The 12,500-nt window shown below is 54.3% G+C and overlaps 1 protein-coding gene and 1 non-coding gene across 2 annotated transcripts; both read right to left on the reverse strand.

Annotated features, from left to right (window-relative positions):
• Window positions 1-953: 953 nt before the first annotated feature.
• TRIM7 (tripartite motif containing 7) lies at window positions 954-8,659 on the reverse strand. Its single transcript, XM_062514584.1, has 7 exons — window positions 7,760-8,659; window positions 7,125-7,220; window positions 6,444-6,674; window positions 4,960-4,982; window positions 4,281-4,396; window positions 3,523-3,558; window positions 954-1,468 (listed from the first exon to the last, which is right to left on the reverse strand). Exons 1-7 carry the CDS (start codon window positions 8,174-8,176, stop codon window positions 954-956), a joined length of 1,434 nt encoding a protein of 477 aa, XP_062370568.1. The 5' UTR covers window positions 8,177-8,659.
• Window positions 8,660-12,180: 3,521 nt separating this feature from the next.
• Window positions 12,181-12,253, reverse strand: TRNAK-CUU (transfer RNA lysine (anticodon CUU)). Its single transcript has one exon. It is a non-coding gene; the product is annotated as a tRNA-Lys (tRNA).
• Between the last annotated feature and the right edge of the window lie 247 nt (window positions 12,254-12,500).

Below are 12,500 nucleotides of genomic sequence, written 5' to 3' on the forward strand. Positions count from 1 at the left end.
GAGAGAAAAAAAAAAACAAAACAAAAAAAAAACACAAGAAATGAGCATAAAGGGTGATTTTGCTGAGAACCTGAGGGAACACAAAATTCAGCACCTAAATTCACGCAAAGCGTGAGAACCACGAGGGATATTTTGTGAACGTCTTGTCCACAGAGAGGCCTCAGCACCACAGGGACAAACGTGGGTCTCGCTCAGGTCCAGCAGGACAAACATCACTTTAAAAAAACCCCAAAAAAGCACCTTTTAACCTTTTCCAGAGTCTTCCAGCGGAGCTGTGGGTGGAGAACCAGACAGGGAGAGCAGCCAAATCGCCACAGACTCCTCCATATTGGACAGGTCAGACCTGGTGGACAGTGGTCACCTGGGACAGCTCAGACAATTGTCACGACATCCCAAAAACAGCTTTTGGGGGACAGTTGTTTCCACTGTGGGAGAAGGAACCAGGAAGTTTCTGACTGGATTTCTTCTCTGTGGACAGACAGAGTTTTGCTTTGGATGGGTGTCTGAGGATTTCTGCTCAATGCCCCCTTTCCCCAGCTCATTCACCCCACAGATATTCCATTTCCCAGCCCTTGGCGTTTCCAAAGAGGCAAAGGAGCCACTCCAAAGCTTCCCACAGATTCTTAAACCCCAATCTGGGCTCAGACCCAGAGCCACAGGTGATGTCTGGAGGGTTCCTTCTCAGTGAGAGAGCTGAGCTTCTCACCCCTTCCAGGAGTGGGTTCAAGTTGGCGACCACAGTCTTTGAGTTGGTGACCACAAGCTTCCTTTCATCTGGCAACCACAATTTCTCGGCACCGCTGGACATCTCTCTGCTTCCACCTGCCCTGAGGACCATCCTTGTGATGCTCTCCTGAGCACCTGGCTGCCCATCCCACCAAACCAGGCTGAGTCTTGGAGTTTTTGGAGCTCACGCAGGCGCCCGTCCCTTCCCTGGTACTCCCCAAGGCACCTCAGGGGCACAGTTTGATGTAGGTGACGGTGGAACAGACCGAAAAGAGGGGGAACACCTTCTCCTGGAAGGCCACGTTGAAGGTGAAGATGTGCTGCATGTTCTCGGCGTCGTAGAAGGAAACCTCCTCGCCCTCGTAGTCCAGGTAGACGCGGACCCGGCTGAGCTTGTGGCCCAGGCACAGCAAGGTGCGCTGGGGAGAGGTGACGGCCCAGTAGCGGCCCCCGTTCTGCTGCACGGCCCAGATGCCCTCCTCGGGGGAGAACTGCGTCAGCCCCTTCCTGCGGACGGACTCCTTGGCCACCCCGAAGGCCCAGCCGTCCGCGGGCCCCACCTCCACCTCCCAGTAGTGCCGCCCCGACTTGAACCCCGTGGTGGCCAAGACCCGCGAGTTGGTGTCGAAGCGCTTGGGGTTGTCGGGCAGCTCCTGCTTCCTGCAGCCCATGCGAACGCTCTTGAGGTCAGCAGAGAGGACCAGCAGGTGGTTGGCGGAGTCGGGATCCAGGGTCAGGTCCTCTGTTGGGGACAGCAGCGACAGCGGTCGGAGCTCAGCGAGGGTTTGAGCCACGGAAAGCACAGCTCGCTCGGTGGTGGGGGTTATCAGTTCCTGGGCCAGGCTGGACCGCAGTAATCCCAGCCCCGATAACCCCACCCCACGCTGACACCCCCGTGGACACCCCAAATCCCTCCTGGGAGGGGTTGAGCTCGTGCTGCTTCTGGTGAGAAATGGAGTGACAACAACACAAGCCCACCAGGAGCGAGGAAAACCATAAAAGCAGGTGCGGGTAATTCGCAGTTATCGACTGCGAAGATGGGCCTTAGATCAAGAATGTTTTTTCCACATAAAATGATTTCTTATCTTTGCTTCTGGCTCATCCACGCACAGGTGAGCTCTACGCCCCACCCATCACAAATCACAGAGTTTTGATCCCCAAACCACCCCAAAGGCATCCAAATCCTTGTGGGAAGCCATGATCTAAGGGCATCTTTCCACCTGGAGTAGCCCAAACCAAACATGCAGGTGCAGCCCAGTCCAACAGCCTTTTTCCCCCTTTCCAAACTCAGCCTCAGAGGAAGCAACGAGTGACCTCAAATTGTGGTTGTAGTCAGCAAAGTCACCACGAATCCATGAGACACCTTTGGGGGGAGCCTAAAATGGGGCCTCAGGAGCTGAAAGACAGCAGGTGCTGCACCATGAAGGCCTTTGTGCTCTCCAAAATTCACAGATTTAGGTCAGGGATTGACATAAAAAATTTCCCAAAAGAGACACAGTGCGATTAAAAGCCTCATGGTGCTTCGTAAAGGTGGGGAGAAGTCATAACAAGGACAGGGAAAGCTGGGATCATTTTTCCTTCAAAACTTAAGCACCAGGTTACTCCCCAAAAGTCAGAGAGCGGCCAAAAACAGCATCTCCTGCATCAGAGACTGCAAACCCCAGCAGCAAAACTGTGGGGAAATGGTTTGGAGCGAGCCGATTTCGGGGTTTTTTTTTTTTTAATCTACGAAGTGTTTTCCTTCCTTGGGCATCTCCAGCTCCTGGAACTGTCAGGATTTGGGTTTGAGGTTCAACCACACACTCTGCACATGCACCCACCCCCCTGGGCATGCAACGAGGGGCCTTGGGCTTCCCAGTGGTGGTCAGCAAGTGTCTCCCTGTGTTTTCTGCCAACTTTGGGCATTTCCAGGGGGTGCTATTTGTGAGCAGGATCCTTGGAAAAGGTCCAGCCTGTGGGTTGTCCTCCTTTGAGACCCCTGTGCTGGAGACCACATCTTTAAAAGCAAAAAAAGCAACCAAAAAAAAAAAAAAAAAAAAAAAAAAAAAAAAAAAAGCTTTTTCTTCTGAAAATTCTGCTCTGGGCACTTTCACACCGAGGGGGTGCAGCTGGGGCAGGTTTTAATCTCAGGTTGAGGTCAGAGGGAGATGTTCTGGGGTTGATCCCAGAATTCCTGCAGAGCTGAGTCCCAGGGGCTCATCCAGCATAGAATTCGCTGTGGGCTGGGTTTGCCCCTCAAATTCCTGACCTCTCCTGTGAAAAGGAGTTAAATTCTTAATTAACTTAAACAATGAGTTAAATTCTGCTGGGATTTAATTTAAACTCTTAAATAACTTAAGGAATTAACCACATTCTGCTGGGATTTAACCCCTCTGACTTCGCCCTGGAGCTCACACCCTCCACTGCAACTCCCTGGTGGAAACAGGAGCCTGGCAGGGCAAATTTGGCAGACTGAGAGGCAGCTGGGGCTCAGAATGACTTTTTTTTGGTCTCAGACCTATGGGTTTGTTAGGTGCAAACAGGCAGAGAGGACCTGGCTGAGCTGTCAGATCCCCGGCGTCAGTTAGAAAAATCGGCTTTGGGCTCTGGAGCTGAGCAGGCTGGATCTGGAAATCATTGAGAGAGAAGAAATTAAGGAAAAAGGAAAAAAAAAAGAAATCTGGGGTGTCTTTTCCTTATTGCCTTTTTTTTTTTTCTTCTTCTTCCTTTTTGTCCCCTTCTCTTCAGCTTTGCGAAATACAACCACAATTTTGAGTCTTTGCTCTGGGCGCTACGTCGGAAATATCGTATTTTTACCTTTTTCACCTCGTCCCAGCTCGTCCTGCAGGTGTTCTGGAAAGGAGGAGAGATGGACATGAATGGTGACACCCAGACAGACAGAACGGGTGCCCCAAGTCTCCTTGAGGGAACCGTGGCACCAAAGCATCAACGAGAGCTGAGGATGGAGCGGAGCAACAGGGGAGAATCCCTGCTAAATATATTTAATTTTCATTAAAAACCCCCTTCTGGGCATGAAGAAAACACAGGATTTACCTAAACTACATTTATCTTGCCCTGCCACATCTAGGCCTCGGGAATTTCAAGTCTTGAGCACATCCTTTAAACCAATTCTTGCCCCCGGGTGTAATTTCCATTTAGAAATTATTTGGCTTTTCCTCTTCTAGAGCTGCTCTTTCTGGCGCATTTTGCCTTTCCAGCTCTCTCAGCACCATCTCGTGGTTTCCTGCTTTGCTGCAAACCCAGGGCTTGGCAATCTCAGTATGAAACTCCTTGAAATTAAAGGTTTTATTGGACCAAAACTAACGTTCACGCTCAGACTTCCCCCTCGTTAAAACAACCCCACATTTCCTTCCCTGGAAACCTGGCTAGCACCAGTCTCTTCCTTCTCATGCCTGTCTCCAGAATGCAAGCAAGGATCTCCAGAGTCCCTTTCCAGCTGTTTTCTGCTGCTGTTTTGGTGCCCAGGAGCCCTCGAGCAGCACCCCGGGCACTCCCGCCCCTCCCTCCCGCTGCCAGGAAAGGACAGGGATTATTTTTAAACCTTTCCCACCCACCTCGGAATTTCTTCAGGACCTTCTCAAGGACGACAGTCTTGAGGGAGAAGTTGCAGACGTGCATCTTCATGTCAGTGCAGACAGGGACGGGCTTGTGGCACTTCACGTCATCGCTCCTGCCAAGGGAAAAGGGAAAAACCATGGGAAAAACCAAGGGAAAAACCAAGGCAATTGTTGATATTCCCCAATTTCCATCCCCGTTTGCCACCCCTGCTTCTGCCCCATTCCCCCCCCCGGATGATCTCACTGAGATTTCACCCTCCTTGGGGTGAGGAAATCGGGATTTGGGGTGGATTTTGAGGCTCCTCTTGGGTGACGGGGGGATATTTTTGGGAGATCACCCCAGCCCTACCCTGGCAGCTGCTCTGGATGCAGCTCCAGTGTCATTTTTTGGAGCTTGGTGCTGCCTGAACTGCAGTGCTGGAGGAACTGTGTGTGAGCAAATAAGGGAATTTGGGGTTTTTGGTCTCACTTGACCCTTGTAGAATCCCAAAAGAGACTGTGAAAAAAAAAACAGATTTCCAAAGCGCTGTAAGAGACCCAGGGCTTGCAGAGACTGGGAGGCAAATTCCATCCTCCCCAGTGCCTCCCTCTGGCACCTGGGCTGTGGACATTGACCTCCAAACAGGGCTGGGGAGGGGTGGGAGCTGAAGGCAGCAGGGAGAGCAGAATCCCACACCTGCTTATGGTGGCCATCACATCCTGGAAAGGAAAAAGAGAAACCAAGTGAATTCCCTGTGCTCTAGGCCCCCCACCCCAGAGCAATTCCCGCCCATCCATCCCTGGTGGAGGCAGCCAGGGGGTGTGGATTCATGCCTCAAGTGTTGGATCCCAGCTCCAGGGGGTGACATTCCCACCAAACCCCATTCCAGTCCCTGCAGCGCCTCCAGGGGAACCTTCCCCGTGGCTCACGCACAATTCCCCAACCTCACGCCCACCACGGAATGTGCTGTGGTTTAGGCTGGAAAGCACCTTCAGAGACCTCCCATCGTCCCCCTGCTCCGAGCAGGTTCTCCAGGTGAGCTGGGAGGCTCTACAGGTAACCTGAAAATCTCTCCGGTTCGTCTCTCGGTGTTTTTGTTGTGAACCCACGTGTGGCCAGCCTCAGGGATTTTTATTTTTTTTTTTGGGGGGGGGGTGTCCCCATCAGTCTCCCAATCCTGGGAAGGTCCTGCCTGTCTCATGTGAAGCATTGAGGGATGGGAGGTACCTGCAAACATCTCCCTGCCCAAGAACCACCTGCCATCAACTGGGCAGCGCTTTGCCTCGATGCCTCCCTGATTTCTGGACTCACACAGTCTAATCTGCCCCCAAGAAAAGCCTGGGGTGCCTCTCATGCCTGAGACTGATAAGGAAGTGATTTTCCCTCAGGCAGGGTGGATTACTAAGGTTCAAATACGCTCAGTGAAGTTGCAATAATGCAAACACGCACCAAACTGAGCCATTATTTGCCTCTTCTGGTGCCCTTGAAACACATTCCAGAGCCCACACAAAGGCAGAGTCACCTCCCAGGGGCTGAAAAAGGACCTTGGAGAGAGCCCAGAATTCCCAACCTGCTTTTTAATAAAATACCAGCTATTGTTCTGGGGGAGTTTTCGTGGGCACCAGTGCTGTCTGCGCAGAGACCACGTGGGGTGAGTTTCCACCCACAGCCAAGTCCTGAAACGGTCTGCAAATATTGACAGCACCCAGAACACAGCCAGGGAGGGAATTTAACCCTGCGCAGGTCTGGGGGAGCCACCAGCACGTTCTGCTCAATTCAATAAAAACAAACTCCGTTCAAAGTTCACCCATGGCCCTCCTGTCATTTGGGGTGGGGTAAAGAGCTGCAGGACTTCAGGATTTCGAGCATCCCAGGGTTGTTTTCCCAGTCTGGAAAGAAGAGTTTGGTCTAACTCAGCTCTGCACACCTTGAAACCAAGGGCTTGGGGGTGCTGGAGAAGTCCAGACAAGTTCAGGGAGGGAAAAAAACAATCATTATAGTCGAAGAGGACACTCTGTTCCAGGGTGTTCCTCAGCTTGGGGCACTCAGACACCTCCTTGAACCATCTACCCATTAAAGAGAATAAAAAAGGGCTTTTACCCCCAAAACACCTCTGCAGGACCCATGAACACGTTGAAAAAGGAGGAACAAGATTGTGACCCGAAGACCTGACATCTTACCTTGAGGAACTCAAGCATGGGCTGCTGGATTTTCTCCTCCAGCTCGGTGATGAGCTTGTTGAGAAGCGTGATCTCCTTGGAGAGGTCGGTGATGTTCTCATTCTGCCTCTTAGAGATGTTCTTCTCCATCTTCTCCAGCTGCCCCAGCAGGATGTGCTCCTGGTCGTGCAGGAACTGCCGTAGCCGCTCGAAGTCCGAAAGCAGCTTCTGCCGCTCGCTCTCGATGGTTTTCTGGGAATGAAACGTGGCAAAAAGAGCTTTTCAGGAGAGAGGCCCGGTGGTGAATTTGGTGAGACTGGGGCCCTTCCCAGTGGGGAGGGGTGAAGAATCACAGCAGACATTCCTTGGGGAGTCGTGGCGGTTGGGAGAGTCAAATGCCCGTCCCTCAACCACTCGTCTTGTGGGGGGAAGGTGGTCTGGGAGAGGAATTATTTTCGGTAGTCTGGGTTTTTTCCCTTCTGCTGCCACAGGGGTGATGTGCTGAGGGAAAGGAAAGGGGGAGGAGAGCTCCAGAGCCAGCCCTGCTCTCAGATGCTCCAGCACCATCCCCGAGGTCTGCTCAGGTTCTGGCTGATGGTGGTGGTGGGGCCAGAAGGAGAAAACCACCCCTTTCCCTTTTTCGGGCACAGGGGCGGGTGGAGGATCCTCCAGACTTCCCCGCCACCCCATCCTGGGACGCACCAGCAGCTCTTGGGTTTTCTTATCGTCATTCACTTTGAACTCCAGCAGCTCCTGCCGCTCCTTCCTCAGGAAGTCCAAGCGCCCCTGGATTTTCTCCTGGGAACAAAAGAAGAGGGTGTCGCTTTCTCTCCTTCGCTGCCTCCCTCTGCCTGCAGAGTTTGGTCTTTTGTCAGGTGGGATGGGGAAGGAGGAAAACACGGAATGCGCTCGTCGGGAAATCCCTCAGGCTCAGCTCCACCCCAAGGACCACCAGAACCCCTCCCCAGAGAAAGGAACGGAGGATGGCGGGGTCGGGACGTGCTCTGCTGCCGTGGGCTCCCGGCGCAGGCAAAGGCCAGCCCAGCTTTAATCAGCCTCGCTCATCTCTGGAAGCTCTCCCAGCCCCCAGAGAGCCGCTGGCGTTCGGCTCCGTCGGCCGCTCCCCTCCCGGCCGGGTGAATCCGTCCCAGAAACCAGGGGAACGCAGGGCATCCCCAGAGGACGCGTTCTCCCAGCTTTTTGGGAGGCTGGGAAGCACCGCCAGCTCTTCGGGAGTGCGTCTGAGCGAGGCCGGGCCGGGTGACACCGCGGGGACAACCCCGGGGAGCCTCCCGCGAGACGCACGCACGCACGGACGGACGGACGGACGGACGGACCTTGTACTCCTCGGAAGCCTCGTCCACGGGCACCACGGCGTGCGGCCGGTGCTCCCGGGACCTGTCGCACACCACGCAGATGGTCCTGCGGTCGTCCTTGCAGTAGAGCTTGAGCGCCTCGCGGTGCTTGGGGCACAGCCCGTCCTGCTCGGCGCCCTTGGCCCCGCGCAGCGCGAACTGGCTGATGATCTCGGACATGTTCGCCAGCTGCCGGTTGGGACGGAAACTTTTCTGCTGGAAAACCTCCCGGCACTGCGGACACGGGAAATCCATCTCCAGGTCCTTCCAGCTCTTGGCGATGCACGCCCGGCAGAAGTTGTGCCCGCACTCGATGGACACGGGGTCCTTGAAGAACTCCAGGCACACGGAGCAAGTGGCTTCGTCCTGGAGGTTGCCGGGCAGGAACACGGCTGCCATGGCCTCTCTCCTGCGGGCGAGGAATGGTTTCAGCGGGGCTGGAGCAGCAGTGCCTGGCACCCGGCCCCCGGGGGCGGTGCTCTTCCAGGAACGCTGCCCGGGTCGCTCCGGCCGTGTCCGCTTTCCCCAGCCCGGGGACGGGGACCTCGGCACTGGGGGACGCGAGGGGAAGCAGGAGCGCTGCCCTCTGCTCCCAACAAATCCCGGGCTTCCTGGCTTTTTTTTTTTTTTGGCTTTTTTTTTTTTGGCTTTTTTTTTTTTTGGCTTTTTTTCTCCTTTCAGCGGGGAGGTGGGTAAAGGAAAATCTTTTGGGATACGCTCCCGTTTGGGGATGTCACCGGCTCAGGATGGAGCTGATTTATGGCCGAGCTGGTGCTGGGGGTTTGTGGGAAGCAGCTGCTCCAGGCTCAGATCCAGGGAACCATCTGAGCCTTCGGTAAAGTCCTGTTTTGCCCCTGAAACTTCAGATGACCTGGTTGAGCTCCAGGGCTCATCGGGGGCCATAAAAAGCAACAGGAGAAAGGGAATACGCGAGGATGCAAAGCCCTTATCAAGATCTGCGGGTGAGTTTCCCAAATCCAAAGAGAACAAGCTCGGGACTGGGGTCTGGCATCTCAAAATAAAATAGCCTTGGTCTTCCAGAAATCTTTTGTGCAGGTTTTGGAGGTCGTGCATTAAATGGGAATGATAATTTAAATTAATATAATTTCTCTGGGGCTGGGGTTGTCCATAAAGAGGTGGTTTCCACCTGAGACTTCATCAAGGTCTTGTCAAGGCAGACTGGGACAGGAGGGAGTGACGGTCACCCGGTTAATGGGGGGGTTCGTGTTACCATGGACTGGGAAATGTGGGATCCTCTAGAGAGCGGTTTGTCTTCTCCTAATGAGGACCTGAAATCGGATCGAGTGATCCATAAATTCCGATTTGAAAGCCAGCCCCTCCTGGTCCAACACCTCTGAGTCGGGATCTTGGACACATCTGGAGCTTGGTGGGGGACGAAAAATCCCAACCCCCGAGGTTCTGCTAGAGGAATTAATGAGCGAAATCAGTCCTGCAATTGTCCTGCAGAGCATTGCCACCTCTGGGCGTGTTCGCCTGCCCCTCATCTATATTTCTACATTTATATATTTAAATATTTTATATATTTTTTGCATCTTTTGATCTATCACCCCCTATGGAAGGGGAAATCCTTCTCTCTCCTACCTGCCGTTTCTTTCCACCTGTAAACAACCGCGAAGCGCGTGTTTTTCCTATCCCGCGCCTTTCCCCCTCACTTTTCTGCAGCGAAAGGACGATGCCTGCGAACTGGAGGTAAATCCACACCCTAAACCCAGGGATGCACAACCAGCCAAGGAAAAGAGCGAGCCCCCACCCCGGGTGGGGAAAAGCGAGGAGAAGGAGCAGGGACGGAAAGGACAGAGGGACTGACAGGAGCGCGTCCCGAGCCCTCCCCGTGTCCCCGGCTGCCCCCGCGTACCTCGGAGCGGAGGCGTCGCAAAGGGGAGTCCTCCCAAAACGCCCGAATCGCCCGGGATTTTGCGTCGGGACGGGTCTAGCGGGGGCCAGCTGGGCGGCGAGCCGGGTGGCCGCGGGGTCCCAGCGGGACGGGGTCCGGCGAAAGTAACCGGCGGCGGCCGCGGCTGCCTCGGACATCGCGGCACCGCTGGAGCTGCGGTGCCCCGCCGGCCCTCGAGTGCCACATTTGTCCCCTCTGTCACCACCTCCACTGCCCCCCCCCCGTCTCGCTTACCATTCTTTCCCCTCCCCCATTGCTTCTATCCTGGGCACCCACCGCGGTCTTTCCCTCCTCCTCCTCCTCCTCCTCCTCCTCCCCGGGCGCTCGGTTCTGCTCCTCTCCTCCGTGCCAAATCTCTTTTCCCTGTTCAGCGCCAGGATCGCGTTTCCAGCACCTCCCTCCACCTGTCCCCCAGGCCCGAACCTTCACCCTGGCGTCTCTTTAACCCTCTCCAGGAACCTCCTGCCTCTTTCCGGAGGCTCGACGGGGCTGGGGAAGGAGAGAAGCTTTTCATCCCTCTCCCCAAACTGTCGGAAAATTATTCATCTCGCTGCTCGTATTTGGGAGAAAAGGGCAGGAACGTCTCCTGTGGGGCATCTCCCACCTGCCACAGGTGTGTTGGTCAGGTAAGGAGAGCTCAGGACACCCAAACCGACAGGAAGAGGAGGAAAAGAAAAGGAAAAGGCAGCGTGAGTCCCTGTCAGATAAATGTCTGCTGCCTATAAATGTCTATATCAATGACTCTACCGAATACACGCGTCCTTTATTTCCCTGGGCTTCCAAAAGCTCCCTGATGCTCCTCTCCCAAAATTCCCAGCCCCACACCGGAGGGGAAAAAAAAAAAATAAAACAAAACAACCAAAACCCGGGATGCGAGCAGGAGGAAACCCCTTGGCTCCGTCCTTGGGGTTTGGGTGTCAGGATCGTGTTCGGGGCCGCCAGCTGCTCCCAGGAATGCTGAGGCAGGAGAAACAAGGACGCGAGCCAGACCCGGCCCAGCCAGTGCCGAGCCTGAAGGTTTATTTTAGACCCGGTACTAAACCAAGGCGCACGGCGGGGGCCGCCGTCCCGGATTGCGGGCGATGAGCGCTCGGGATCGCTTCGGAGAGCGCCAGGTCTGAGCCGGGCCGGCTCAGTCCGCGGGCTCCTCGCCCCACTCCTCGTTGCAGAGGTCGGTCTCGCAGCACGAATAGCGGGAGGTCAGGCGGGACTCGGCGTCCGCCGCCCGCTCCCGGCCGCAGTTGAGGGCGGAGGTGCAGCCCTGCTGGTAGTAAAGGGTCACCTTCCCTGCAGGGCACAGGAGAACGCCACGAGAACCGTAAAACTTGGGGCTTTGAGGAGAAACCGAGCTCTGAAATACGCCCCCCAAATGGAGTCACACCTTCGTTTAACTAAAAGGGAAAGAATAATCAAGAGACGCGCCCAGGGACGACCCTGCCCCCCCGGTTTCTACGGAAGGGAGAGGCTCCCCTTGGATTAAAAACAACTTTTCCAAACTTTTTTCGGGACAACCTCCGTGGAGGGGGTGAACTCGACGCCTCCCGTCCACCCTTTCCCTGCAGCTTCGTCTCCCCATCTTCACTCGTCCGCAGGAGCGATTCGGTTTTCCAGGGGCGAGGAAAAGCCCCCTGAAGGGAAGGAGGGGATGGGGAAAAACCGAGGGACCCTCGGGCTGACGCACCCAGGCTGGTTTTGATGAGGGCGCACTTCTCCCGGCGCTCGCAGCCGCTCACGTTGGCGCCTCGGAAGCAGCCGACCAAGGGGATCTTGTACTTGCAGACGTGGCATCGAAGGGTCTCGGCTGCAGCAGAGGGGAGGAAAAAAAAAACGGGTTGAACTGCGGGCAGAGCCGGGGAGAACCGTGCCTGGCACGCTGAGATGACACCGGCCCGGTTTATCCCGGTTTATTCCCCCGCTCACCGGCTCCGACGCACAGGACGAGGCTCAGCCCCAGCAGGAGCAGCTTCATCCTGAATTCTCTTCTCTTCTCTTCCCAGCCCGGCGCTCCCTGGAAGCAGAAAGGCTCAGGAATTCATCTCTGGGATGAGTTCCCTCAGTGCTCAGCCCTGGGTTAGGGTGGGAAAAAAAAGAAAAGAAAAAAAAAAAAAAAACCAAACCAAACCTCCCCCCAAACCAAGACCAACCAACCAAACAAACAAAAAAAAAAAGGGGGGGGGGCAAAACCCTCCCTGGTTTGTGCGTTTTGGGGCAGAACGAGCAGAGAAAAGCTCGGTTTGCCCTTAGGAGATAAATCCTTCAAAACTGAAACATGGGGAATTCTGGAGGTTTTAGCGGTTGTGGTTCCAGGGGCAGGAGCGTCCCATGGCAATGAAAAGATCTAACGAGGACAAAAGGAATTTTATCTCCTGAGCGCTGAGGCACAGCGCCAGCAACTGAACCCAAACCAGGGGAATTTCGGTAAATAAAAGGGGGGGGGAAAAAAAAAAATCAAGTTTCGGCGAACAAATAAAACAAAACAACAGCTCCTCGCCCAACGTGGGGCTCGAACCCACGACCCTGAGATTAAGAGTCTCATGCTCTACCGACTGAGCTAGCCGGGCTGCTGGAAATCGTCCCTTAGCACTATTTTTTTAATACTAAAAATTAAACTAAATTAAGCTTTTTTTTTTTTTAAAAAAAAAAAAAAGTTTAAAATTCAAACCGCTTTCTCTTTTGTGGAATACAAAAAAGAAAAAAAAAGGAGCAACAAATACAACAGCATAGAATATATGGAAGCAACAAAGATGTGTTTGCACGCTGCAATGTAGGATATATTTATGCGCTATAAAGATGTTGTATCTGTTCATC

The sequence above is a fragment of the Cinclus cinclus genome, unplaced genomic scaffold (genome assembly GCF_963662255.1).
Source record: "Cinclus cinclus unplaced genomic scaffold, bCinCin1.1 SCAFFOLD_214, whole genome shotgun sequence".
In the NCBI taxonomy this organism is placed as follows: Eukaryota; Metazoa; Chordata; class Aves; order Passeriformes; family Cinclidae; genus Cinclus; species Cinclus cinclus.

What these genes read in the sequence shown, in the direction of transcription:
- TRIM7 (XM_062514584.1), bottom strand. Translation starts at nt 8,176, where the DNA reads ATGGCAGCCGTGTTCCTGCCCGGCAACCTCCAGGACGAAGCCACTTGC. An exon ending in AGGCTTCCGAGGAGTACAAG is followed by an intron (nt 7,221 to 7,759) that starts GTCCGTCCGTCC and finishes TTTTGTTCCCAG; the next exon opens with GAGAAAATCCAGGGGCGCTT. An exon ending in AGAAAACCCAAGAGCTGCTG is followed by an intron (nt 6,675 to 7,124) that starts GTGCGTCCCAGG and finishes TTTCATTCCCAG; the next exon opens with AAAACCATCGAGAGCGAGCG.